General features: G+C 42.9%; 1 protein-coding gene across 1 annotated transcript in view; it reads right to left on the bottom strand.

Moving 5' to 3' along the window:
• Positions 1-12,622: 12,622 nt before the first annotated feature.
• Positions 12,623-23,729, bottom strand: part of LOC147891616 (uncharacterized) — a 33,307-nt gene continuing 22,200 nt past the window's right edge. The window contains exons 4-5 of the mRNA XM_087388605.1: positions 14,383-15,029; positions 12,623-13,544 (exon numbers count right to left, since the gene is read on the bottom strand). Coding sequence (XP_087244731.1) covers positions 12,808-13,544; positions 14,383-15,029 — 1,384 coding nt within the window. The 3' untranslated portion in view covers positions 12,623-12,807. The remainder of the gene's footprint in view (positions 13,545-14,382; positions 15,030-23,729) is intronic.

Raw genomic sequence — 23,729 nt, 5'->3', positions numbered from 1 at the left:
ATTGAATGCTACTATTGTGGCAAAATGGGTCATATGGCTAAGGACTGCTATAAAAAGCAGAATGACATTATGAATGGAAAATTGCAGCAAGGCAATTATGCATCCTCTAGTAGACAGGGTGATGACAGAAATGAGCATTTGTTTATGGTGCAGCATATGAAAAATTCTGTAACAAGTGCAGAAGAAAGTAATGATGTGTGGTATGTTGACTCGGGTGCGTCAAACCACATGACAGGTCACGCTGAATGGATGCAGGATGCAAGAAAAATGGAAAAACCAGGATTTGTGGAGACTGGTGATGATACTGCACATCCTATTGTGCAGATTGGCAAAATTCCTTTGTCTATGCAGGATGGGAAAAAGAAATACTTGTCTGATGTATTTCATGTCCCGAACATCACCAAGAACCTGGTTTCTATTGGTCAGATGGTTGAGCAGGGCTTGCAGGTCAGATTTAATCCTCATGGATGCTTTGTTGAGGATATGAAAAATAATGGTCGCTTGATAGCAAAAGGAAAGAAGAAGGGCAGGATGTTTACATTGGATGCAGACATGCCTGAATTGAGTGCAGCAATGTTTGCACAAGGGACCGGTGTAGTTGCAGATGTTGATATCTGGCACAAACGCATTGGTCATGTTAATATACAGCGACTTAAATCAATGCAAGCCCAAAATATTGTTGCAGGATTGCCAAAATTCAAGGTTGCAGAAATGCACAAGATTTGTGAAGCCTGTCAATTTGGGAAACAGGCAAGGAAACCTTTTCCTAGGCATGTTCAAGAGAGTAAAAAGCCATTGGAATTAATCCACTCTGATGTGTGGACTACAAAAGCTGCATCTATTGGAGGCTGTCACTATATTGTCACATTTATTGATGACTTCAGCAGAAAACTATGGGTGTATTTTATGAAAAAGAAAAGTGAAGTGTTTGGGCACTTCAAAGCTTTCAAAGCTATGGTTGAAAAAGAAATAGGCCTGCAAATAAAATGCCTAAGGTCAGATGGAGGGGGAGAGTACCTCTCAAATGAGTTTGCAAGGTTCTTGCAGGAGCATGGTATAAAGCAGCAATATTCATGCAGTCATACCCCACAGCAAAATGGAATTGCAGAAAGAAAAAACAGGCATATTGGAGAGGTATCTCGGGCTATGCTAAATGAAAAAGATCTACCAGATTATTATTGGGCTGAAGCAGTTGCTACAGCAGTCTATATAATGAACAGGACTCCCACTGCAGCAATACATGGCATGACGCCAGAGGAGATGTATACTGGTAGGAAACCCGATATTTCTCATTTGAAGATTTTTGGTTGCATTGCTTATGTCCATGTGCCAGATGAGTTGAGGTCCAAGTTGGATCCAAAAGCTGAGAAGTGCGTCTTTATTGGTTATTCTCTGCAGCAGAAAGGGTATAGATGCTATAACCCTTCTACACGTAAGTTCACAATGAGCAGAGATGTTGTTTTTGATGAGATGAGCAGCTGGTATAAACCAGTAAATGTGATGATTGATGTAGATGCACAAAATGGTAATGCTGCACAGAATGCACAGCAGCAATCACAAAATATCAATGGACCTGGAGTGTCCTCTACCAGTGGTTCACATACTTCGCCATGGACAGGCAGATTGAGATCAGGAGAATCCCCTCAAAGCAATGCAGATAGTGGTACGTAGGTATCACGAAAAGGAAAAGAGAAGGTAGATCAGCCCATGTTTGATGTGAATGCAGGTCACTCTTATGTGGATGGTGAATCCAGTGGCTCAGAATAGAGCATTGATGATGAGTTGGGTATTCCTTCTGTTGTTACACCTGGAGTAAGGAAGACCAGGGATGTTTTGAGAGCACGTGGAAGTGAGCCTATTTTGCGCAGGTCTACCAGGGTTAGGTATCCTATGGATAGGCTGAAATATGATGGATTTACAGCCATTCACTATGCCTATATGGTCAAAGTGATACAGGAACCAGAACCCACTTCTTTTGAGCAAGCCATGGGAAATGAAAAATGGGAGAAAGCCATGGATGAAGAAATGGATGCCTTGGATGCTAATGCTACATGGGAATTGGTGCCTTTGCCTAAAGGCAAGAATGCAATTGGTTGTAAGTGGGTTTATAAGATCAAGCACAATGCAGATGGTTCTGTGAATAGATACAAGGCAAGATTAGTTGTCAAGGGGTATGCACAGACATATGGCATTGATTATGAAGAAACTTTCAGCCCGGTTGCAAGGATGGCAACCGTAAGAGCAGCCATTGCTATGGCTGCATCAAAGGGATTGTCTTTACATCAAATGGATGTAAAGAATGCCTTCTTGCATGGTGATTTGCAAGAAGAGGTCTTTATGGAGCAGCCAGCAGGTTATGTTCATGCTACTCATCCTGAGTTTGTTTGCAGGTTGAAGAAAGCCTTGTATGGCTTGAAGCAAGCACCTAGAGCATGGTCTGACAAGATAGGACAGTATCTTGTCACTATTGGCTTTCAGATTTCCAAGGCAGATTTCTCACTCTATGTGAGAAAAACAGAGAAAGGGATTATGCTGCTGGTCATTTATGTTGATGATTTGATCATCACAGGTGATAGTGATGAAGATATCCTTCATGTGAAAATGCTATTGAGGCAGAAGTTTGAGATGAAGGATTTGGGAGAGCTGCGTTATTTCTTGGGCATTGAGGTGATTAGATCACCAAGTGGGATACAGCTCTTACAGAGGCAGTATGGATTGGACATGCTGTCCAAATATGGGATGACAGGCTGTAAGCCTATTTCAGTTCCTTTGGAGCAGAATGTGAAGCTGAGCACAGATGCAGGTGAGCTTCTGGAAGACCCTACTATGTACAGACGCATAGTAGGAAGTTTGATTTACATGACTATTACCAGGCCAGATTTGAGCTATGCTGTTGGGTTGGTAAGTCAGTTTATGCAGGCTCCAAGGAAACCACATTTGGATGCGGCTAACGCATACTCAGGTATGTGAAGTCCACATTGCAGTATGGACTATTTTATGAGGCTGGGGTTCAGATACAATTGCATGGATACACTGATGCTGATAGTATTTCTGATAGACGATCTACCAGTGGATATGTGTTCTCTTTTGGGAGTGCTGTAGTCACTTGGAGCAGCAAGAAACAGCCTACAGTTGCCTTGTCGAGCACAGAGGCTGAGTACAGGGGTGCAGCAATGGCTGCATGTGAGGTAGCTTGGTTGCATAAGCTACTCTATGATATGCATCAGTCTACAGATGGGCCGGTTGTCATTTATTGTGACAACATGAGCAGTATACACTTGGCAAAGAACCCAGTCTTTCATGCTAGAACAAAGCACATTGAGGTGCATTATCACTATGTGCGAGAGAAGGTTTTACTAGGTCTTATTGATCTAGTTTATGTCAGCACAGAGGATCAGGTAGCTGACATATTCACGAAAGCATTGGGCGCAGAGAAGCTGCGCAAGTTCAGAGACCTGCTTGGTGTGCAGGATTTGGGATTGAGCTTGAGGGGGAGTGTTGAGATATCGAGCTCCACTCGAGATATGCCAGGGTGACCGTTGGGTACTTATGTCACCGACTTGTTAGCTGGAGATGCGGTTGGTACACCGCCCACGAATAATAGCTAGATGACAGCTATCCTTATCTACACTAGTTCGTGGCTCAGTTAGTATGCCACCTTAGTTAGTTGAGTTTGGTTTGAGACCCACATATAGGGTTCTTCTATTTCTTTGTACTTGAGTTCTTTTGGCTTTCACAACTAAGAAGAGGAAAACTGTTTTCAGCCTCCACCTTTGTGTGTATTCCCCCATTTGTGATTGTGAGAAAGCCGCAAGTGAGACTCCTTCCCTCTCTCCCACTATCTTCACATGTCTGTGTGCATGCATGCATGCTCCATGCATGTGTGCGTGCACGTGTGTGTGTGTGTGTGTGTGTGTGTGTGTGTGTGTGTGTGTGTGTGTGTGTGTGTGTGTGAGTGAGAGAGAGAGAGAGCTTATTATGCAAGTGCAAATAAATAGCCATGGTAGGGTAATTTCTTTAGTTTCTATGGCAATTTCTATGGCAAATGCCTTATGATTTTATCTAAATTTCAATGGAAAATGGAAAATTCTTTTCATTTAGAGTTTAGGATTTTATTGTGGGATTGCAGCTTACATTTTGATTTAGGATTGCTAGTTTAGCTATTTGGATAGAATGTAAATGTAAGAATTTCCTTTTTTCCATAAATTTTAATTGCAAATGCCAAATGCTTTTTGATTTAGTGGCGCATTTTGATTGAGAATTGCAACTTGCATTTTGATTTAGGATTGCTAGTTTAGGAGTTTAAATGGAGTTCTATAAATTACTCTTTATTCAATAAATTGCTTTGGATTAATTTGCATTATTTAGAAAATTCAATTGGAAATTTTGTTTGATTTAGTGTGGTATTTTTATTCAATTGTGACCATATAACTTGAAAGAACATAAGCTTCAAATAACGTATTTTATTCCATCCATATAAACTAATGTTAAATAAAGTTTAACTTGAAAGAACATATATTTCAGTCATAGATCAATTTGAAGAGTTCAGCCCCAGGAACATGTATTTCAGTCATGGTATCATATACATCCATCATAGATCAATATGTATTAAAAAGAGTTCAATCTCATGGTCCTAGCTAGATACACTTGTCCAAACCCAAGACCATGTACAATGCTATCAATAGTTGGTCTTTACAAAGCAAACATACAAATCTACTTGGCAAGTAATCTATCAAATAATAAATATGAAACTTATGGTGGCAAGCTAATCCTAAATGTGAATGAATATAATGAAATTAAACCCAAAAAAATCATAATATTCATAAGCCAGTATCCAATGAAATTTTAGTATACTCAAGATAAAGGATAAAATAACAACATGTCCATTACCTTGAAAGATCAATAGTACCCCATGATCATTAAGAGTCTACTGAAGACTTTCCTTTTTTGCAGGGAGTAAAGGAGTGATATGTAAGAAAACAATACAATGTCTGTGCTCAATAGATAACAAGATCTCGTACGCAAGAGAGAAAAGCAGATAGTATGGAGAATCAAAAATTTGATTACTGTAGAACTGATACAATAGATGGCGCTGCCTTCTAGCTGTGCGCTCCTGTGAAAGAAGCTTTGATGGCATGCTGGAAACAGTAGAGGATGGAGGCTGGATGCTAAGGAATCAGGGTTACTATAGCTAGTGATGAAATGTGCTTCACGGGCTTGCTCTTATATAGCCACCACTAGTAGTCGGTTAGACCCAATTGGGTGACCGACCCAGTTCACCCAAAACATCTGACTAGGAGTTGGTCTCGAAATAGGCCACCGACCACACGATAGAACCGGTGTGCAAAATAGAGCAACTAACCTACGGTCTCCGCTTGGCCCACAGCCATCCGAGATCATCTGGGGCTCCAAACGGGCCCCGCAACCCGAGAGTCGGCTGCCCCAGAAAATACTCCATCTACCCTTAGTGCGGTCAATCATGGGATGCCTTCCCGCACTTGCATGTAGCCTAGTTGGTAGTGTGCCAACTCTATCTGAAGCCGTCCAGCCATCAGGCCACACATGGCCCCCATCTGGTGTCCAAACCAGGACCTATCGGATAACCGAGCTACTCAAATGCTTTCTCCTCATATGGGGGGCTTACAAGTAGAGTTAGCTGGTTCCCATGTAGCCCCCATGTAGTTACACGAGAGTGGAGCATTGATATCTAAGACCCCCCCTCAATGTCCACCCGCAAGTGAACTTACTTTTTCGGCCCAATCCCAAGTCGATGAAGTTGCCTCTCCAGCAAGTCTCTTCCAAGAGCCTTCGTAAAGATGTCCGCAGCATTCTCTATAGTCGGATAGTACACCAAGTCGACCTCTTTATCCATGATGAGCTCACGTACAAAGTGATATTGAATCTCAATGTGTTTTGTGCGAGCATGGAACACAGTGTTCTTTGCGATCGCCATGCAGCTCTAATTGTCACATGATAACTGCATAGGCTTGTTCTATAGAAGAAAGAGCAACTGTGGGTTGCTTCTTGCTGACCCATGACACAGCTCCAGATCCAAGTGAGAAATAGTAACCTGTCACTGACCTCCTGCTGTCCACGTCTCCTACCCAATCCGAGTCACAGAATCCGGTCAAGATGTTGCCCTTGGTATAGGTGATGCCATAATCAAGTGTGCCTTTGATGTATTTTAGCACCTGCATCCCTGCCCTCTAATGGTTCTCCCGGGGCTTATTGGAAAATCTGCTTTGTACACCAGTCGCAAAACTGATGTCCGGCCGCGTGTTGCACAAGTAAATCAAACTGCCCACAAGCCTTCTGTACTTCGCTTCGTCCACCAGTGGTGATGAATCCTCATTTGAGAGCTTCACGTCAACCTCCATAGGGGTGCCAACTGTCTCGCACTCAGCCATGCCAAATGCCTTCAGTATCTCTCCATCATACTTCAGTTGTGAGATGAAGATCTGTTTTGGCTCTTGCCAAACTTCAATCCCCAAACAGAAATGCATCAGTCCTATCATTTCAAACTCTCTTCCTAGCAAATGCTTTGTCTATAAGATCTTCTCTTCATGGTTCCCTATTATGACAAGGTCATCCACATAAAGGACCACGATCATACACCTACCTCCTTCTCTGAAGATATATAAATTTGCATCAGATGGGCTCCTCCTGAACCCGCTTTGCAGAAAGTAGGCATCAATCCACTGATACCACGCTCGTGGGCCTGTTTCAGCCTGTAAAGTGCCTTCTTTAGTTTACAAACTTTACCTTCTGAACCGGGGATCACAAAACCTGGTGGTTGTTCCACATACACCTCCTCCTTGAGATCTCCATTCAGAAAGGTAGATTTTACATCCATTTGAAATACGGGCCAACTTCCCTAGGCTGCTAAAGCCAAAACACTGCGAATCTCTCCCCTTGTGCCATAGTCTCGCTCTTCATTCCCAACCCTCTTAATCCCTTTTCCCCACCCATGTTAACGCTTCTCCCCTCACGTTCCCTCTTCCTATATGATCCTCGAGCGTCGCCATGCCTAGCGTCTAGCCTCTTGTCTCGAATTCTTTTCTAGTTAATAGTACTCAAACTAGCTAAGAAGAAAGAGGCCCTATAAGGCCTCTTGTAAATATAAACATATATTTCAATGGATACATGACTTTAATGAGTACATGTCTTTCTTATTTGTTTTAAGTCTGGATGCTCTTCATGAATTTATAATATTCATTCCATTGTTTTTTTTTTAAAGTCGTTGATGCTATATTTGTTCCATCCTTTTAATTGTGTTAACTTAATGCATTTCTAGCCACTTTAGTATGATTTTCACTAATTTTCACTTTTTGATGTTCATTTTTGTCAAACCCTGGAAGAATTTCACCGTGGCGCAGAAGGCAAAAGTGTTCAAGATGTTGCAAGGAGCCCACAATGCCCAAATTTGCACCGTGGCATGTTTAGGGCATTCTGGGCTCCTTACGACGTCCCTGACACTTTTGTCTTCTGTGCCACAGTGAAATTCCACCAGGATTTGACAGAATTCAAAAGTAACATTGAAATAAGCAGTAAATTCAGTCATAAACATGGAGAATTCACACAACAATGCGATAGTGTACAAAATATAGATATATTTTATTAAAGAAGATCTCCGCTTATGCCTCAGATACAAGAATGTGCCGTCAAGGGTAGGAGGTAGTCTAAGTCCTGAGGGTGGGCTCCAGGAGATTCTAGGGCTTCAAGCTTTGGTCCATATGTAGCCGCTTTGCCAGAGCCATTTCCTTGCCCATGATCATGACGTGCTTTGTCTGGATGGCACATATGTTGGCGTCCTTGAACAAAGATGTGGTGATTTGCTGCCCAGCCTCTTGGAGCACCCCCATAGCTCCAATGCTGAAGCACACCATCCCTGTACCCCAATGCTATCTCTCGTACCACACATTGGAAGGGAGCATGTGGGATCAGGTTGTCGATGCTCTTCTGTGGCTGTCTAATCTCTGCAGCTGTCTGATCTCCCTTAAGACCCTCGCTCCTAGCTTTGCTCTTTATGGCTTCTTGACTCTTGGTGGCAGCCATACAGGTACCCGAACATGGCTCCATGGCCTCTTGTCTTCTTTAAACTTCTTGTGCTGCTCTTCTCTACATTGATCCTTCTCCGAATCCTCCTCTCGTGGATGACTTGAGCTTGCACATTTTTTGAAGTCCTTGTGTTGGGGCTTCCTCGGCATCTGCTTTATCCTGACCCCCCATGGTTGCACGGGCACAGGAACTACATCCATGATAGGCTCTATCACCGAGACAAGGATGATGGTACCCTTTCTTGCACTTAGTTGAATCCTCTTTGGAAGCTTCTCAATATCGGGGAGGTTCTCAAAAACGTTTTGCTCATTCAGGGGAGTCCTCTTACAAGAGCCCTCCGGGGAGTTGGGGGTTGGTTGATAAGATTTTGGAGAGGGATCACTGGAGTTGTTGGAGGGAACATGCTCTTGGGACTTAGGGGAGGGCTCATGGGGACAAGAAGGCTCATGCAGAGGAGAAGGCTCACAGGACTTGGGAGAGGGATCACTGGACTTGGGAGAGGGTTCACGAGACTTGGGGGAGGGCTCACAGGAGTCGGGGGACATCAAGCTTTGTGAGAACATGGATCTTACTCATATTAGGGTCTCTACAAATTATCATACACATCTAACACATACAATTGATGGTAGAAGCACACCAATGCATGTTTTCTTAACCTTACACATGGTGCATGATAAGAAAACCCTAGGGCGCCAACTCAATATGTACTATGTTACTACCCTCGTACAAAATCTAGGGTATGGGGGGACAATATCTATATATAATATGCATGGATTTCCTTAAAAGATTTCAAATACACAAGGGAAAAATATGAAAATTTCATGTCCCCCCTCCCACAAAATATAAGGTATATACCTTGAAAAATATGCAAGATTTTAAGATTTGTATATATTTTTCATAATATGTGAGGCCCAAGGGGGGGGGTCTTTTGGATGAGGGGGGGTAAAACAAAAAATACACTCAAATATGAAAACCCATCTCCTTTCAAATTAATGTAGCTTTTTCATGTGTTACCCAAATTTCAAGGTGTAAAGACATATTTGAAGATCTTTAAGTGTAGAACACAACCATGTTAATTTGGATAATTTCTACTCATGGGATATTATTAAATTCATCTCATACTCCATATTTTGATAGTTTTTCTTACTAAAGGGAGTTGGCGCCCCAGGAAGAAAACACAAAAATATGGATGCCTTACCATGTAACTGATGTACGAGTCAAGTACATATTTGTGAGTGCATGAGTATTACTCGTATTAATTTATCTGTAAAGTGTCATACCCATTGAAAACATAGACTTGATGCTAGAAGCACACCTATGCATATTTTTCTTGATGGTGCATGATTAAAAAACATGGAAATATGCATGTCTAACAACATAAATGATATATGAATCACATAAAACTTTGTGATTGCATGTATATTGCTCAAAATAAAGCCTTTAAAAACTATCATACCCATAATATGCATACGCCTGATGGTATAAGCACATCGATGCATATTATTGTTAACACTTATGCATGGTGCAAGATAAAAGAACATGGAAATACACATGCCTTACCACATAAATGATATACAAAACACATAAAGATCTATGAGCACATGTATCTTCTTCACATCAATTCCTTTTCGAAGTGTCATACCCATCGTATACATATGCTTGCTGTCGGTAGGACATTGATACATATTTTCTTGACATGTATGCATGGTGCATGATTTTAAAACACTAAAATACACAAGTCTTGCCATGTAAATGATATACAAGTCACATAAAATTTTGTGATCGCATGGATATCACTCACATTAAGGCCTTAGCAAAGCATCATACTAAGCAGACACATATGCATGATGGTAGGAGCACACCGAAACTTTTTTTTACACTTATGCATGGTGCATGACTATATGATTAAAACAACAAAATATGCATGTCTTACGAAGAAGATGATATACACATCACATAAAACTTTATGGAAACATGTATCTTACTCACATTAAGACCTTTGTAAAGTATCACACAAATCAAACACATGCACTTATGGTATTCTAAATTATACATGTAAATTCTAAATATAAAGAAATGTTAAAAGATCAAAATACATTGAGTGTTTTTTATAATTTGACTCAATTTAGTGCTCCTTATAATTTAAGTTAATTTTAATCAATCAAGCCACTCAACTAGGATTAGGGTGATTTGATTTAATCAAGCGCTTTTGACAAGTGATCTTAATCAAGTCATATAACTATAGTGGATGTGACTTTAATCAATCCATACAATACGATTTAATCAAGCTAGATAATCACTCTATGATCTAATAAAATGCATGAGATGTTATCCATACGTAATGTTTTTCATATTAGCATAGCTTGCATGCATCCATATGGAGAGTATGGCATGGCATACCATGATGCCTATGACTTTCATGTCTTCATGTATGCATGATCTCATGCTATCCATGAATGCATGATCATGTGGCATGCACAAAAGGCCTTGCATAAAATGATGTGGCACCGAGAAAGATGATGATGTGTCTATCATCTACAAAAGAATCTTCATCATCCTTGCTAGGCAAGAACTATTAGGCATCATAAGAAGGAAAAGTACATTTACAATCCAAAGAACTAACTGAATTGGAGCTTCCAATTCTAGCAACAAACTCATGGACGCAGCAGATGGACTTTTGCTCTATAAGTAAAATATTTGAGGAGCAATGTCAACAAAACAAAGAAGAAACTGCAATATTACATAGGATTTGAGGAGTTGTTGCTACTCCCTCTTGTTTTGGCCTGGTCTAGTCCTCAAATCCATCTGCAAGTGGACCAAACATGGTGTTTTAGGACATTACTATTCTATTCTTAGATTTTGAGAAAGCTTATAACAACTTGGACTCGCGTTTCTTGGAGGGTACATGTGTTTTGGACTTTTTGACCCTTGATCAGAGGGGTATTCTCTATCTATAGATCGGCCTACAGTCAAGTTCGTATCAGGGGGACATATTTCATATATCTAGATTAGTCTAGTAGGGGTATTCACGAGCTCCTCTATAGTACTGATGTGACAAAGGCCATGAGTCTTTTTCTTAGATATCTTGGGTTTGAGAGTCCCCCTTAGACAAGATGAGGAGTTTCTCAATAGTGAGCTTGCAGATGACACAACCGTCTTTTTGTATGCCTCTCCTCATACAATTACCGCTTTCAAGATAAAACTCCTTTTTTGGAGCTCAACCAAGCTAGATCTTGCTCTACTACAACTAGGTGGTGTTGGCTTGTTTGATATTGGTGCTACTCTAGGGACTCCATTGCAAAAGTTGAGGCCTATCAAGAACTTCCTTTGGAACGAACTTGATGGTCCTTGGATGCTACAACTAGAGTGTATTGGGAGGCTCCAATTATTTCGCACTAAGAGAGAGGATGATTGCCTATTGATGAGTCTGATCATTTGGGTTGGGCGTTTGAGACTTCTTAAGCATATTTTCTTCCTCCACCTTGTTCATCACTAAGGACTTAGTTACCTAGATCTCTTTGACAAGGCCTCAAGTATTTTTTAAGTGTCAGGTCTCTGGCTTTCACAATTTGGCAACATCTTGCGAAGCTTTGTCATCTGACTACTCTTGCACTTGCATCGTTGGATGTGTTGGGAGATTATTTTTAGCACTAGTACCTAACACGTTTGAAGATCCAAATATGCAAACCCAGGTCCACTTGCTCATGCCATGGGTAGCATTTGGACAAATATTACTCACACCTTAGAGACCATCTAGTCTACGATGCAAGGATCTTCAAGACATTCTTCGGCCACGAGCACACTTTCTTAGAGAGTGAGTAGGAAGTCCTCCAAGTCTCTTATCAACCTGGTGTGGCACTTTCAACCAGAATCTTGGTTTCTTTCAAGATTTGCATATCCTCAGATTTTCAAGAGCTGTACTGGTATTCACCCACCTCTCTACCAAAGTCGCTTCACCCAAAAGAAGCATGCCAAGACTCAAGCACTGACACATGAATCATGCATCATCACTCCACAATAGCTATATTTTGTGGTACCCCAAGGAAGTGCCTATTGACAAATAACCTCAACTTCAAAAAACCTTTTGTCACAAACATTTGCAAACGTTAGTTTGGGAAATTTATTGTTAAAAACATTGTAACCATTTGTTAGAACAAACGAAGTAAGTTTTCTTGCATCTGTGTCAATAATGATATGCTGACTTTAAGGACCTAGAACATTGCCAATGAAAAACTATTGTTACAAACATTCCAAACGTTTGTTAGAACAAACAAATTAAGTTCGTTGATAATGATATGCTGACTTTAAGGTCTTGGAACATTGCCAATGTGATTCAAGAATTCTCCAAACCACACGTGCAAAGTGCATGAGTGAGATAGATGATGCCCATTGCACTTTGTTAGAATTATGATACTAAGAAATTTCTTGTCAAGTAGTTTCCAGACCTTCAGACTGGATCACCCAAATCTGACCTTAGAAGTCAAACGAATGACAAATAGCAAGACCAATCCTTGATCGGCAAGAATAGGAATTATGTACCAATTCACTAAGTCTTCATTTTTTCCATAAAAAACTTAGCTTCTCCATCATTCCATCATTCTGAGCACATTGCAACTAAATATGAACCTGTGCTAGCATCCTGAAATAAAGAAGTTGATTTTCCCCTTAGAAGGAATAACATGTGAGTTACTGACTCTTCCAACAATCAATTATTAATTATGCTTCCAGGTACACAGAATATGCATAAATTCATGTATTGTCTTGGGAAACACTCGTAACCTTTGCCCTCCACACACGTTTAGCGCTTCCACTTTTCAGACCTTCCTGGCTTGTCCATCCATTTGAAGTTAGTTGTGCTGATCTTAACCTATCATTTTTCTTGGCAGTTTTCCAGCAAGAGAACGCTGACAATTTACCTTGGGATATTTGTTCCTGCCCAGCGAGGTTTCTAGAGACGGCGTTTGATGGTAACAGAACATCTGATGGTGTCTTTTTTTTATGTGGTAGCTCCCACTGCTTAAGAATAGTGGCAACAAGATTGTGACCTTGGTTATGAGCTATATCAACTGGCCTCTTCTTGTATTTATCACGGATGTCTAAAGAAGCTCCTGCATGCAAAAGATTAACCACAAACCACACAGATGCCCTTCTAGCAGCGATATGCAAGGCTGTCTGCCCATATCTATTCTGAGCATCCAGTATGCGTGGAGATTCCTTCATCGATAGGTTTCTGGAAAATTCTGCACCACATTGTGATCTCTTGCACCTATCTTTTGTATCCAACTCTTCCAGACACACTCCACTCTCTAAAACCATTTCATGGATGTTGGAAGACGAAGCAGTATCTGCTCCTTGTCCTCCACTAATCTTGCATTCTTCTCTTGTGCAATCAAGGCACACATCTGATCCAGCAGCTAGCAGAAGAACTTTGGCCACATCCTGGCGATCAGCAACAGCTGCTGCCATTAGGGGAGTCCAACCGTCTCCTGCTAATCATAAACAAACTGAATCAGTGGAAACCCACCAGAAAATTTGAGAGCTTCTGCTAGTACAACAAAGGTGTAAGAAAAATGTGACAAAATGGCGAAACATGGGAACACATGAAACACAGAATAATTGTACACATTACACCAAAAAAACGTGTTTGCATTATAGCACTTTCTGACTAAGCTTTCAGTGCCTGGCTAGCAATCAAAAAACAGAACTGTGGTATGCCTCATGCCCTACTTCCAGACATTATGTGAAAAGAATTTTGAGCATTAAGTGGACTATACGTGCTATATGCCCCTCAGCCTTCACCTCTAGACATGGAGAGACACAGGTCTATAAGTTCCCATGTCTCTCGACCAGTATGCTGTCAAATGATTATGCAAGATTAACAAACATAACTGGCAATTGCTAGACACTCTAAAATAATGCATGCATAGTTTGAGTACTCTGGAATGTCACAAAGTAGATCCAATCTGAGAAAACATAGATCAACTAGATCCATTTCAGGTCAATTTCGATAAATATGATTTATAAGGCTGTATTCCATTTGCAAAGAAGAATTATCAAAAGACTAAATTTAAGAACTGCGGCACATCAACATATCTTTTAAATGTCATGCAAAGCACTCAAGCAGCCTCAATGCTCCAAAATTAAGACAAAATGGAGAAAAAAGGTTATCCTGTTCTGAATTTTTTGACTGCTTCAGACACAATATTAACAGTTTAACATGTCGGCAATAGGACGGAGGGGAAGCCAAAAAAGAGACTGTTTGTTTCCTTTTTGCTTTTCTGAGCAAGGGGGAAAGGAGGAAGAGTAGGCCAGGGGGAGTTGTACCATATACTTCTGCACTCTGCCAATTGATCTTGTTTGCCTTGCAATAGGATAGCATAGCTTCCACGGCTGCAGAATGGCCTCTCAAAGCAGCTATATACAGCGGATTCTCACCAGATCGGTTTCTACTCAACACATCAGCACCACTCATCAAAAGTAGGTGACATATATCTGCATAACCAAACCAGGCTGCTGAAAACAGTGCTGTGGCTCCAGCTGAGTCTTTGAGTCCTGATGAAGCACCCATGGAAAGCAAGCTTCTAACCATAAGTATGTCCCCACAATTGGAAGCAGAAAGAAGGGGGGTCCTCCTCCTCAGATCAGAGCAGTTGACTGCAGCACGAAGAGCCAAGAAAATGTTTTCTTCCCACTCTTCTTTTCTGTGCATACCGTTGAAACCACTCTTGATTTCAGTACCCATATAAAAGCCTGCATAGTCTTCACTTCCAGTACACATACCCAACCTATTCTCGGAATCCCTCGACCTTAATATGTCGTCTGCACAAGCATCTTTTGCTCTGCCATCTGTAATGCACTTCAATAAAGAGTCTCCACCTTTGAGCAATCTTTTACTCAAGAAAGAAACTGCAGAGGATACTGATCTTCTATCACAGAAATCCCAGACTTCAACATCTTTCCCAATTCGGTCCCTGAAAGCATTATTGGACATCCTCAACCCATGCCATCTTTTTATATGCTAGAATCACATGAAGTGCACATGGACTACAGGCTATGGGATCCCAGCACCAAAAGTAGGTGCCCATCATAAGCATAAAGATATCTTCACGTTAGTATGCATGCATTCACAGAAAAAAATTATCAACTTCACAAAAAGTCAGCCAGGACTCAGAAGAGCTGATCTTATCAGACAAACGTTTAAAGAGACAAATTTACGCACCTTTTGTGTATTTGTAAAAGAAATCCTAAGAAACACTTTTACAGCAGGTAATGGTTGGACAGATGGACCACTAAGAATAGGGCCAATTTTATGTGGTGCTTCTTTGTTCCTTCACAAGCTTACAAACTATGAACCCCAGCCTCCTTGTCTCTCTCCCCCCCCCCCCCCCCCCCTCTCTATCTCTTCCCCCCGCCCCCCCTCCTCTCTCTCTCTCTCTCTCTCTCTCTCTCTCTCTCAGCCCAGCCCAAGAAGGGCCTTTACTCCCTGCTGGGCACACCCCCATCACCTATGCAGGGGCGTCAAACTCCTCAGCAATGGTGGGCGTATAACCAAATGTATTAGCTCCTGCCTACAGTAATTATCCAGATTTGCCGTGCACTTCATTGCTGCTTGCTCAAGTGCTTGAAGGAACAACTCTTGAACCACCCAGTGCCATTTGCAGCATTCGCCACCTTAGCGCAAAGAACATAGATGTACAGTGTCTTCGTTGCACCACATCTCACTGCTTGCATCAGTAACAGCAGCTCAGTCTTGCTACATCTGCATCAGCTGAAACTGCAAAGCTGGAGCTATATTTCAAGAGTTTGCTAGAAGCTTGTGACAGTGGCGCAATCATCAATAGACTTTGCCAAACTAACAGCAGCTCAGCCTTGCTACATCTGCATCAGCTGAAACTGCAAAGCTGGAGCTATATTTCAAGAGTTTGCTAGAAGCTTGTGACAGTGGCGCAATCATCAAAAGACTTTGCCAAACTAACTAGTGACTGTGCTGTCTATCGCCTTGTGCCTCTTACCTGCTAGGCCGCCAAAAGTCTGCGTCTCCAACCAGTTTACCTTTTCGCATGAGAATCTTCCACCTGAGCACAACCTGTAGTCTACTGCCAGAGTGCAGAGACTCTTTTGGTCAGTACTCAGCTCAATTTCTTTTTAGCCTCCTCTTCATCACAGTTTACATAACATTATCAGCCTAATTCCACATTGCTGCCAAGTGTTCTTAGCAATCTGGTTCAGCAAGGCCATTTTACGGGAGTACACACAGCAGCAGCAAGGATAGTTTCAACTCGTTTATTCCTATTTATGCGTCTATCATGACAAGCAGCGAGAAAGTAGATGTCCCTAACACAGATCAAGGGTGCAAACATGGGGTAACACAGGTCGTGCTTCTGCTAATTAGGCTGACGTAGTCCAAGAGTCGATCATGTTCCCAAAGCAAGTTTACAACTGCAGAAAATAAATTAAGAGCTCAAGGATTAACTTTGCAAACTAGAAAAGCGTATTGAGATATGAATCCAGGAACATGCCCAAACTCATCCTCTAAAAATACAACACACATTGCAGTTTCAATCTCACAATAGTCAATCATAAGATAAGCTCCATCACGCATAGCAGGGACTAGCTACTATGACATCCCCACTGATATCATCGGCGCCCAACAGTGGGTGTAGGCCATAGTATAAACATATGCTCTCACACATACAAATCCACACAACCACACGTACTTGAGCCTCCATTTATACAAAGGCATTCGCACTAAGTTTCTGTCAGCACTCCGGAGGTGAAGGGTAGACTCGGCCATGACAAAGGCTAGCACTAAAGGAGAAGGCTAATCAAAAAGAAGTCCACATTTTCTTCATTCAAGCTACAACTGCTTGTGAAGACTATATGATTTCATTTTAGTCTCCCCCAAACGAGCATCCAAGCAAAAAAAAAAAGGCTTAGACGATCTAGCTGATAGGGCAACGCACCACTTAAGATAGAAAGAATTTGCACAATATAAATAGCCTACAACATGGACGAAAACTTCACAAGGTGAAATTTGCATGTCCGCTAATACGGCCGAAGCATATATCTAGATGAATCTAGGAACATGACCGAACTCATCCTCTAAAACTACAACACATAGTGCAGTTTCAATCTCCCAATAGTAACTCATAAGATTGAAAACCATAAACTCCATCACACATAGCATGGACTAGCTACTATAATATCCCCACTGACGTCATCAACGCCCAACAGTGGATGTAAACATAGTATAAACATACGCTCTCACACATACAAATACGCACACCCACACATACTTGAGCATCCATTTATACAAAGGTCTTCGTACTAAGTTTCTGTCAACACTCCGGAGGTGAAGGGCAGACTCAGCCATGAAAAAGACTCTAGTCAAAAAGTAGTCCACATTCTCTTCATTCAAGCTACAACTGCTTGTGAAGTGTCACGATCTGTGACGTATTCCTTTCTCTATATCTTAGACTTATGGATGGTTTGATGAATGGACACTTGTGGAAGGGTATGCCATTTCGACGAGACACTTCCTATGAGGCACAACCCTTCACAAGAGACATTCTACTGAAGAGACACTCCCATTGTAATGTACCCTCTCATCAAGGGTCACACCCTTCACGAGGGGTACACACCTCTTCATGCACATACACTTCGGAGTACACACCTTTTCATGTGTGACTCTTCACTCTCTATATAAGAAGGCCCAACTGTATGGATGACACACTACAAACACTCAAGCAATACAAATATTCCTTGTTCTCTGCTATTTTCAATCTTCTTTCTGTTCCTTAGCACATTTCTAAATATAGTAAATCTAGGATTTCTTACAGTGGTATTAGAGCAAATTTTGCCCCTGCCTGTAGGAAATGCCCCCCACCTTCTAGCATCTATCTGATACATCTTTTTCCGCTAGAAGGATATCCACGCACGTTGTGCATGGAAGAGATGGAGAGGATGAGCGTAAAATTTTTTAGCGCCAACCCCACCTAAAGTCATCAGTGGCCTCTCCGTCTCCCTCACATCACGAGTTGATGTGAATGGACACGACAAAAATCGTGTCTTTTGATGTGCTTGGGCTGTCCCAAAACCAAGGGACGCACCTTCTCCACCATCGGACACACCTTTTGATGAAGAGTTTCTGACTCCTCACCCAAGGGACACACCCCATCGTGGAAAAAAGGACATCTTTTCGTGTGGGGACACCCCTTTTTAAAACAGGGTCACACCCCTTCATAAAAAGGTACACCTATTCCAAGGGTCACACCCCTTAGAATAGGCACACCCTTTGGCACCAAGCACCACCCTACAAAAGGATACCTAGAGGGCCTAAAAAGGGCAACCAGCCCTAAACCTAAGGCCCAACTCAAGACTAACCTTACGTTCAAGTAACCCAACGTTTAATTTTTGGGAAAAGCAATGCCTAGTAGTTATTGCAACCTTCGTAAATCGGTTTTTGGCATCTCGTAAGTCACGCCTTCTTCTCGAAAGTCGCGCCTTCTGTTCCATACAATCTATTCATGTCAATTCTGCCCCTCCCTTTCCGATTTCTTCTTGCCAGCCCACGTCAAGCCCACTTCAAGCTTGCCGTTTTCTGTTTGCAGCCTTGTGCTCAGCCTTTGGCGGCCTTCCATAGTCACGCCAATCATGCCCTCAGCCTTCTATCTGTTCATCAGCCTCTGCTCAGCCATGGATGTGTTCCATCGCCCTGAAGAGTGACAGCCTGATGCCCATCTCTGCACAGCCTGCTAGATCTCTTCACCTCGCCATCTCAGCCTACGAACAGAGGCCTTGTTGTTCAGCAAATTCCCTCAGCCAGCCCCTCTTGTACAAGAAAACCTCACCTCTACACAACAGATCGAGATCCTGTGTGGTTCGTGGTTTTGCTTGCAACATCTTTCTACCCACAACCGGACTGTTTGGTCGCTGAATCGCCTCCCTCTACAGCAAACCCTAATTTTAAAACTTGAAGCCTCACATCAGGACCTCCTTCAACTCGCAATTGATGCTGTACTTTTTCCAGCCCGAAACCCACCGCTGGTACACGCTTTTCAGCACAGTCGGGCAGCTCTAATCCATGAATTGTATGAATCACTTTATCTTTCACGTCTGCCCAGATGGTCTAGTATGTGCCATGTGTGGATTCTTTCCATTCTATTTCTAAGGATTCTCTTTCATATTGTTATTTGCCACTCATTATCAAATTACAGCAAATGAAAGCAGCCTCTTTAAAGCATGGAAACCCCTGGTAATGCCCCAGTCCCTTCAAGGACACCTCAAGCATCATCTATCACACAATATCGTGTTCAGATTGCACAACCAGCCCATTTCGGAGTTCTTGCATCGTGGGTCTTCTGTGTCACGTGCCCTTCCAGTGACTTGGACCACATCCTATACCTTCTGCGTGAAGCACCTCAATTACATTACTTCCTCAGCACAGTCCAAGTTGTGTTTCACGAGACACGTAGATACCCAGAACCCGATATTCCTCACCAATTTGCTGTCCATCTTTGGAGAGACTTTTACCCCTCAGCTTCAGCATCTCCAGGGTACTCTCCACCTCCTTCAGCTCCCAGATATCCTCTTGCACAGGTTGTACCTTCCCCAAGACAGATTTACACTATGAAGGTACTCCTTCTCCTGGATATCCTCCACTCCCGAAGCAACTCCTTATCCCTTCTCAGATCTGTGGACTCTGCAACCTACCCTTGTACTCTCACGAGCAGTAACACCCACTTCGGCATCACCAGTGTTACCTCAGACAGGACTTCCTTTACCAGATTTCCACGGGTGGTTACATCCTGCCTCGCCTGCCCCCTCCAACATGAGCAACCTCAGGGAGCAGCCCGGATCTTCTTCCAGGAATGGTACAAACTAGAGCGCAGATTCGTGCTCTTCTCACAGGGACCTCAGATATGTCGCAACACTCGCGTGCAACCTCTCCAGAGATCAGCGACTCGAGTCCAAAAAAGACTTCTGAAGTCAACTTACAAGGCGAAGCACTACTTCAACTTCAAATTTCCCAGCTTCAGGACAGCATCTCCGACTTGGTCCAGAAAGTCCAACAACTCCAAGATTCTCGCAATACCACACATACAGAGGATGACGTGACGCCACCGGACGACTATGTGGACTCGTTCCCACCTGAGGTAGAAAACACTGAACTCCGTGCCCTCTACCGCTTACTCCAAGCTTCCAAAACTAAAAGACTTGACATTAAAACTCCGGAAGCCTACACTGGTCAACGAAATCGCTGAACAGTTGACCAATGGCTCGCAAAACTGCGCATGTACTTTGATACTATTGACCTCACTGAAGGCAAAAAGATTGCCTTGGCAGCATCCCTTCTCAAGGATACAGCTTTCCTATGGTGGCAACGACGCTTAAAGGACAACAAAAGTGTGTTAACTTGGGAACGTTTTGAACACGTGCTCCGTAAGCAGTTCATACCTGCCAATGCGGACTTCCAAGCACGTTCAAAACTCAGACAGTTGGAGCAAACAGGCTCCCTATCTTCCTACATCTCTTAGTTCACCACATTGGTGCTGGAGATTGATGGTTTAACTGATGATAATTGCCTTCATGCTTTCATCTCAGGCCTAAATCCCTCGTTACCCACTGATGTCCTCAAAGCAAACATCACCACCACAACTGGGGCTATTGCTTACGCGGAGCGCATTACCGATTTCCAAAACACAAGGAAGCAGAGTGCTAATAGAACACAGAACTCTACTATGGCCAAAGGTACTCGCCCTCAAGATAACCCCAAGTTTAGAAAAAACTCGGGTAATCAAGATCAGCGACAGTCTCAAGGTCCCCACAAGTCTTAGAAATCGTACGCTGAATCCCAATAGAAGCACTCCTCCAAGGATCGCGCCTCTTCTTCTTCACAAAGTCATGACCGTCATCCCCAACATAAAGGTGCAGCCACTGACAAGAAGAACAACTCCAGCACAAAAGGACTTTGTACCATCTGTACAGGCGACCATAGATGGTTCGATTATCCCAAGCGACCAAAGCAAAATTCCAATATGGAACCTAGCACTTCCCAAACAGAAGATGCTACCCCAGCACAAGACAAGAAAGGCATAGCTGTTCGAATGGCAAATACCATCCACATGAGCCTTACCCGCAACCCCGAACCTTCCCTGGCCACTCAAGTACTTTGTGTCCAAGGATCGATTCGTGGAACATCGGTCACTATCCTCATCGACAATGGCTGCTCTCATAACTTCCTAGCTAGTTCTATGGTCGACAAACTTCCGTTGACCACCAGTCCTAGTCCCATGGACTATCAGATTGAACTCGCAAATAAAACTACCTTCTTGTGCAACACCAGGATCACATCCAACATTATACAGACGAGTTGAACTTCGACATCATGCCCCTTTCTCGGTACGATGTCATACTTGGACAACAATGGCTCTACAACTATGATCCATCAATCAGTTTTCGCAACCATACTATCCAGTTTGTCCACCAAGGAAAACTTATTGAGCTAACTGATTCTAGGGACTCTCCTTCAACCCCAGTTGCCTCTGCCCTACAAGTAAAGAAGTGGGTTCGTAAACGTCAAGTAAAGACTTCACTTCTGTTGGTTACGACAGTAGAGGAGACACCAACAAAGGATCCTCCTGAATACCTCAACCAACCTTTTTTCCAATCCTACCTATATATTTTTCCACAGGAATTGCCAAAGCAATTACCACCTCAACGACCAATGGATCACCCAATCGAACTTATTCCTAGCAGTAATCCACCGTCGAAACCTCCTTATCGGGTTTCTTACACTCAAAATGAAGAAATCCAAAGACAGGTGACCAAACTACTCGACAAAGGTCACATTTGACCCAGTCGCAGCCCTTTCGGATCTCTCGTACTACTTGTGAAAAAAAAGAATAAGTCAATGCGCCTTTGCATCGACTACCGAGCCCTCAACAAGCTCACTATCAAAAACAAGTATCCATTGCCTCGCATCGATGACCTCTTCGATCAACTTCTACACGCAACACAATTCTCAAAGATTGATCTTCGTTCAGGTTATCATCAAATTCGCATACGAGAAGGCGATGAGTACAAGACAGCTTTTCGAACAAAGTATGGACACTATGAATGTTTGGTCATGCCTTTTGGGTTAAACAATGCCCCAGCCACATTCATGACACTAATGAACGACATCTTCAGGCCTTTCCTCGATAAGTTCGTCATCGTTTACCTCGATGACATCCTCGTTTTCAGCAGATCCCTACATGAGCACAAACAACATCTTCACCAAGTTTTTAAAGTTCTCCGCGCAAATTCTCTCTACATCAACGTTGAGAAGAGTGAGTTCTTCAAGACCCAACTCAAATATTTGGGACATGTTATTTCAGCTCAAGGCATCTCTGTGGATCCCAAGAAGGTCGAGGTAACCCGAAACTGGCCTACTCCTAAGAATGTTCATGATGTCCGCTCTTTTCTCGAACATACAAAGGTCTATCAGTTTTCCGAAATTGCAGCTCCTATGTCCGAATTATTGAAAAGCACAGCAGTTTTTCAGTGGCTTCCCGAAACAGAGTATAGTTTCCAACAACTCAAGCAAGCACTCCTTACCACACCAGTTATGGCTATTGCTAACCCGAACCTTCCATTTGAGGTCATGACCGACCACCGCAACTACCACGTCAATTGCGACGCAAGTAGCTGCCACGCAGACATGATAGCCACACGTGCCACGCAGACCAACCAACCATGCAAGCAGTCGTACATGGCCACTCAAGAAATGACAGGTCAACGTAGGACTGCACCATGTCAACGCTGAGCCAGTGCCACGTGGCAAACAGAGGTGCAGACAATAGGTCGGGCAGCAGCATAGGCTACTCGGTGGGTCTAGTGGGTCGGCCAATTTAGGGCCCAAGGGGGCCTATAAAAGGCAGCCTCTTGGCCCTCATTCTTCACCCACTCCTACAGGCTCCAATATTCAGCCACCAACAGTCCTTAAAGTTTGGATCAAGGCAGGAGTCTACAGCAGCCCAACACGGAGACATGAATTTTATAGACTTGTGAATACCTTTGGCCCCTCATTGATTAGAATGTAAAACGGCTAATCCTGAGTATTAATTCCATGGGCCTAGGCAAGGAGCTGAAGGGCAAGAGGGAAAATCCCACTGCTAAAAATAGCTCCATGGGCCACGTTTGGCAAGCTGGCTTGAGAAGCAAGCACAAAAGTCTAAATTCACTTTGAGGACAGTATTTGGACCACAAGAAGACAAAGAGAGGCAAGTCACAGGCTAGCACCTAGGGCTGGTCTAACAGATCGCCTTGCTAATTTGCCAGAAGCTCCAAAACGAACTCGCCTACAGCCAGGGAGCCTCCAGAAGAATTCGCCTACATCCAAAGAGCCTCCACAAGAATTTGCCTACATCCAAGGAGCCTTTAGAAGTAATCTCCTACTGCCAAAAGCTCCAAAATTGATTTGCCTACAGCCCAGGAGCCTCCAGAAGGATTCGCCTGCAGCCAAGGAGCCCTCGTAAGGGTTTGCCTACATCCAAGGAGCCTCCAAAAGAAATTGCCTGCTGCCGAGAGCCTCCAGAAATGAATCGCCTTCAACAAACAGGGAGCTGCCAGGTGAATTCACCTTCAACCCAAAGCAACCAGATTGACTCGCATGTCTGAGGAACCTTATA

Source organism: Dipteris shenzhenensis, chromosome 17, assembly GCF_047967505.1.
Source record: "Dipteris shenzhenensis isolate YYH24624 ecotype China chromosome 17, Dip_SZ_1.0, whole genome shotgun sequence".
Taxonomy (NCBI): Eukaryota; Viridiplantae; Streptophyta; class Polypodiopsida; order Gleicheniales; family Dipteridaceae; genus Dipteris; species Dipteris shenzhenensis.
The sequence above is the reverse complement of the archived record's forward strand: the minus strand, read 5'-3'. Positions and strand labels throughout refer to the sequence as shown.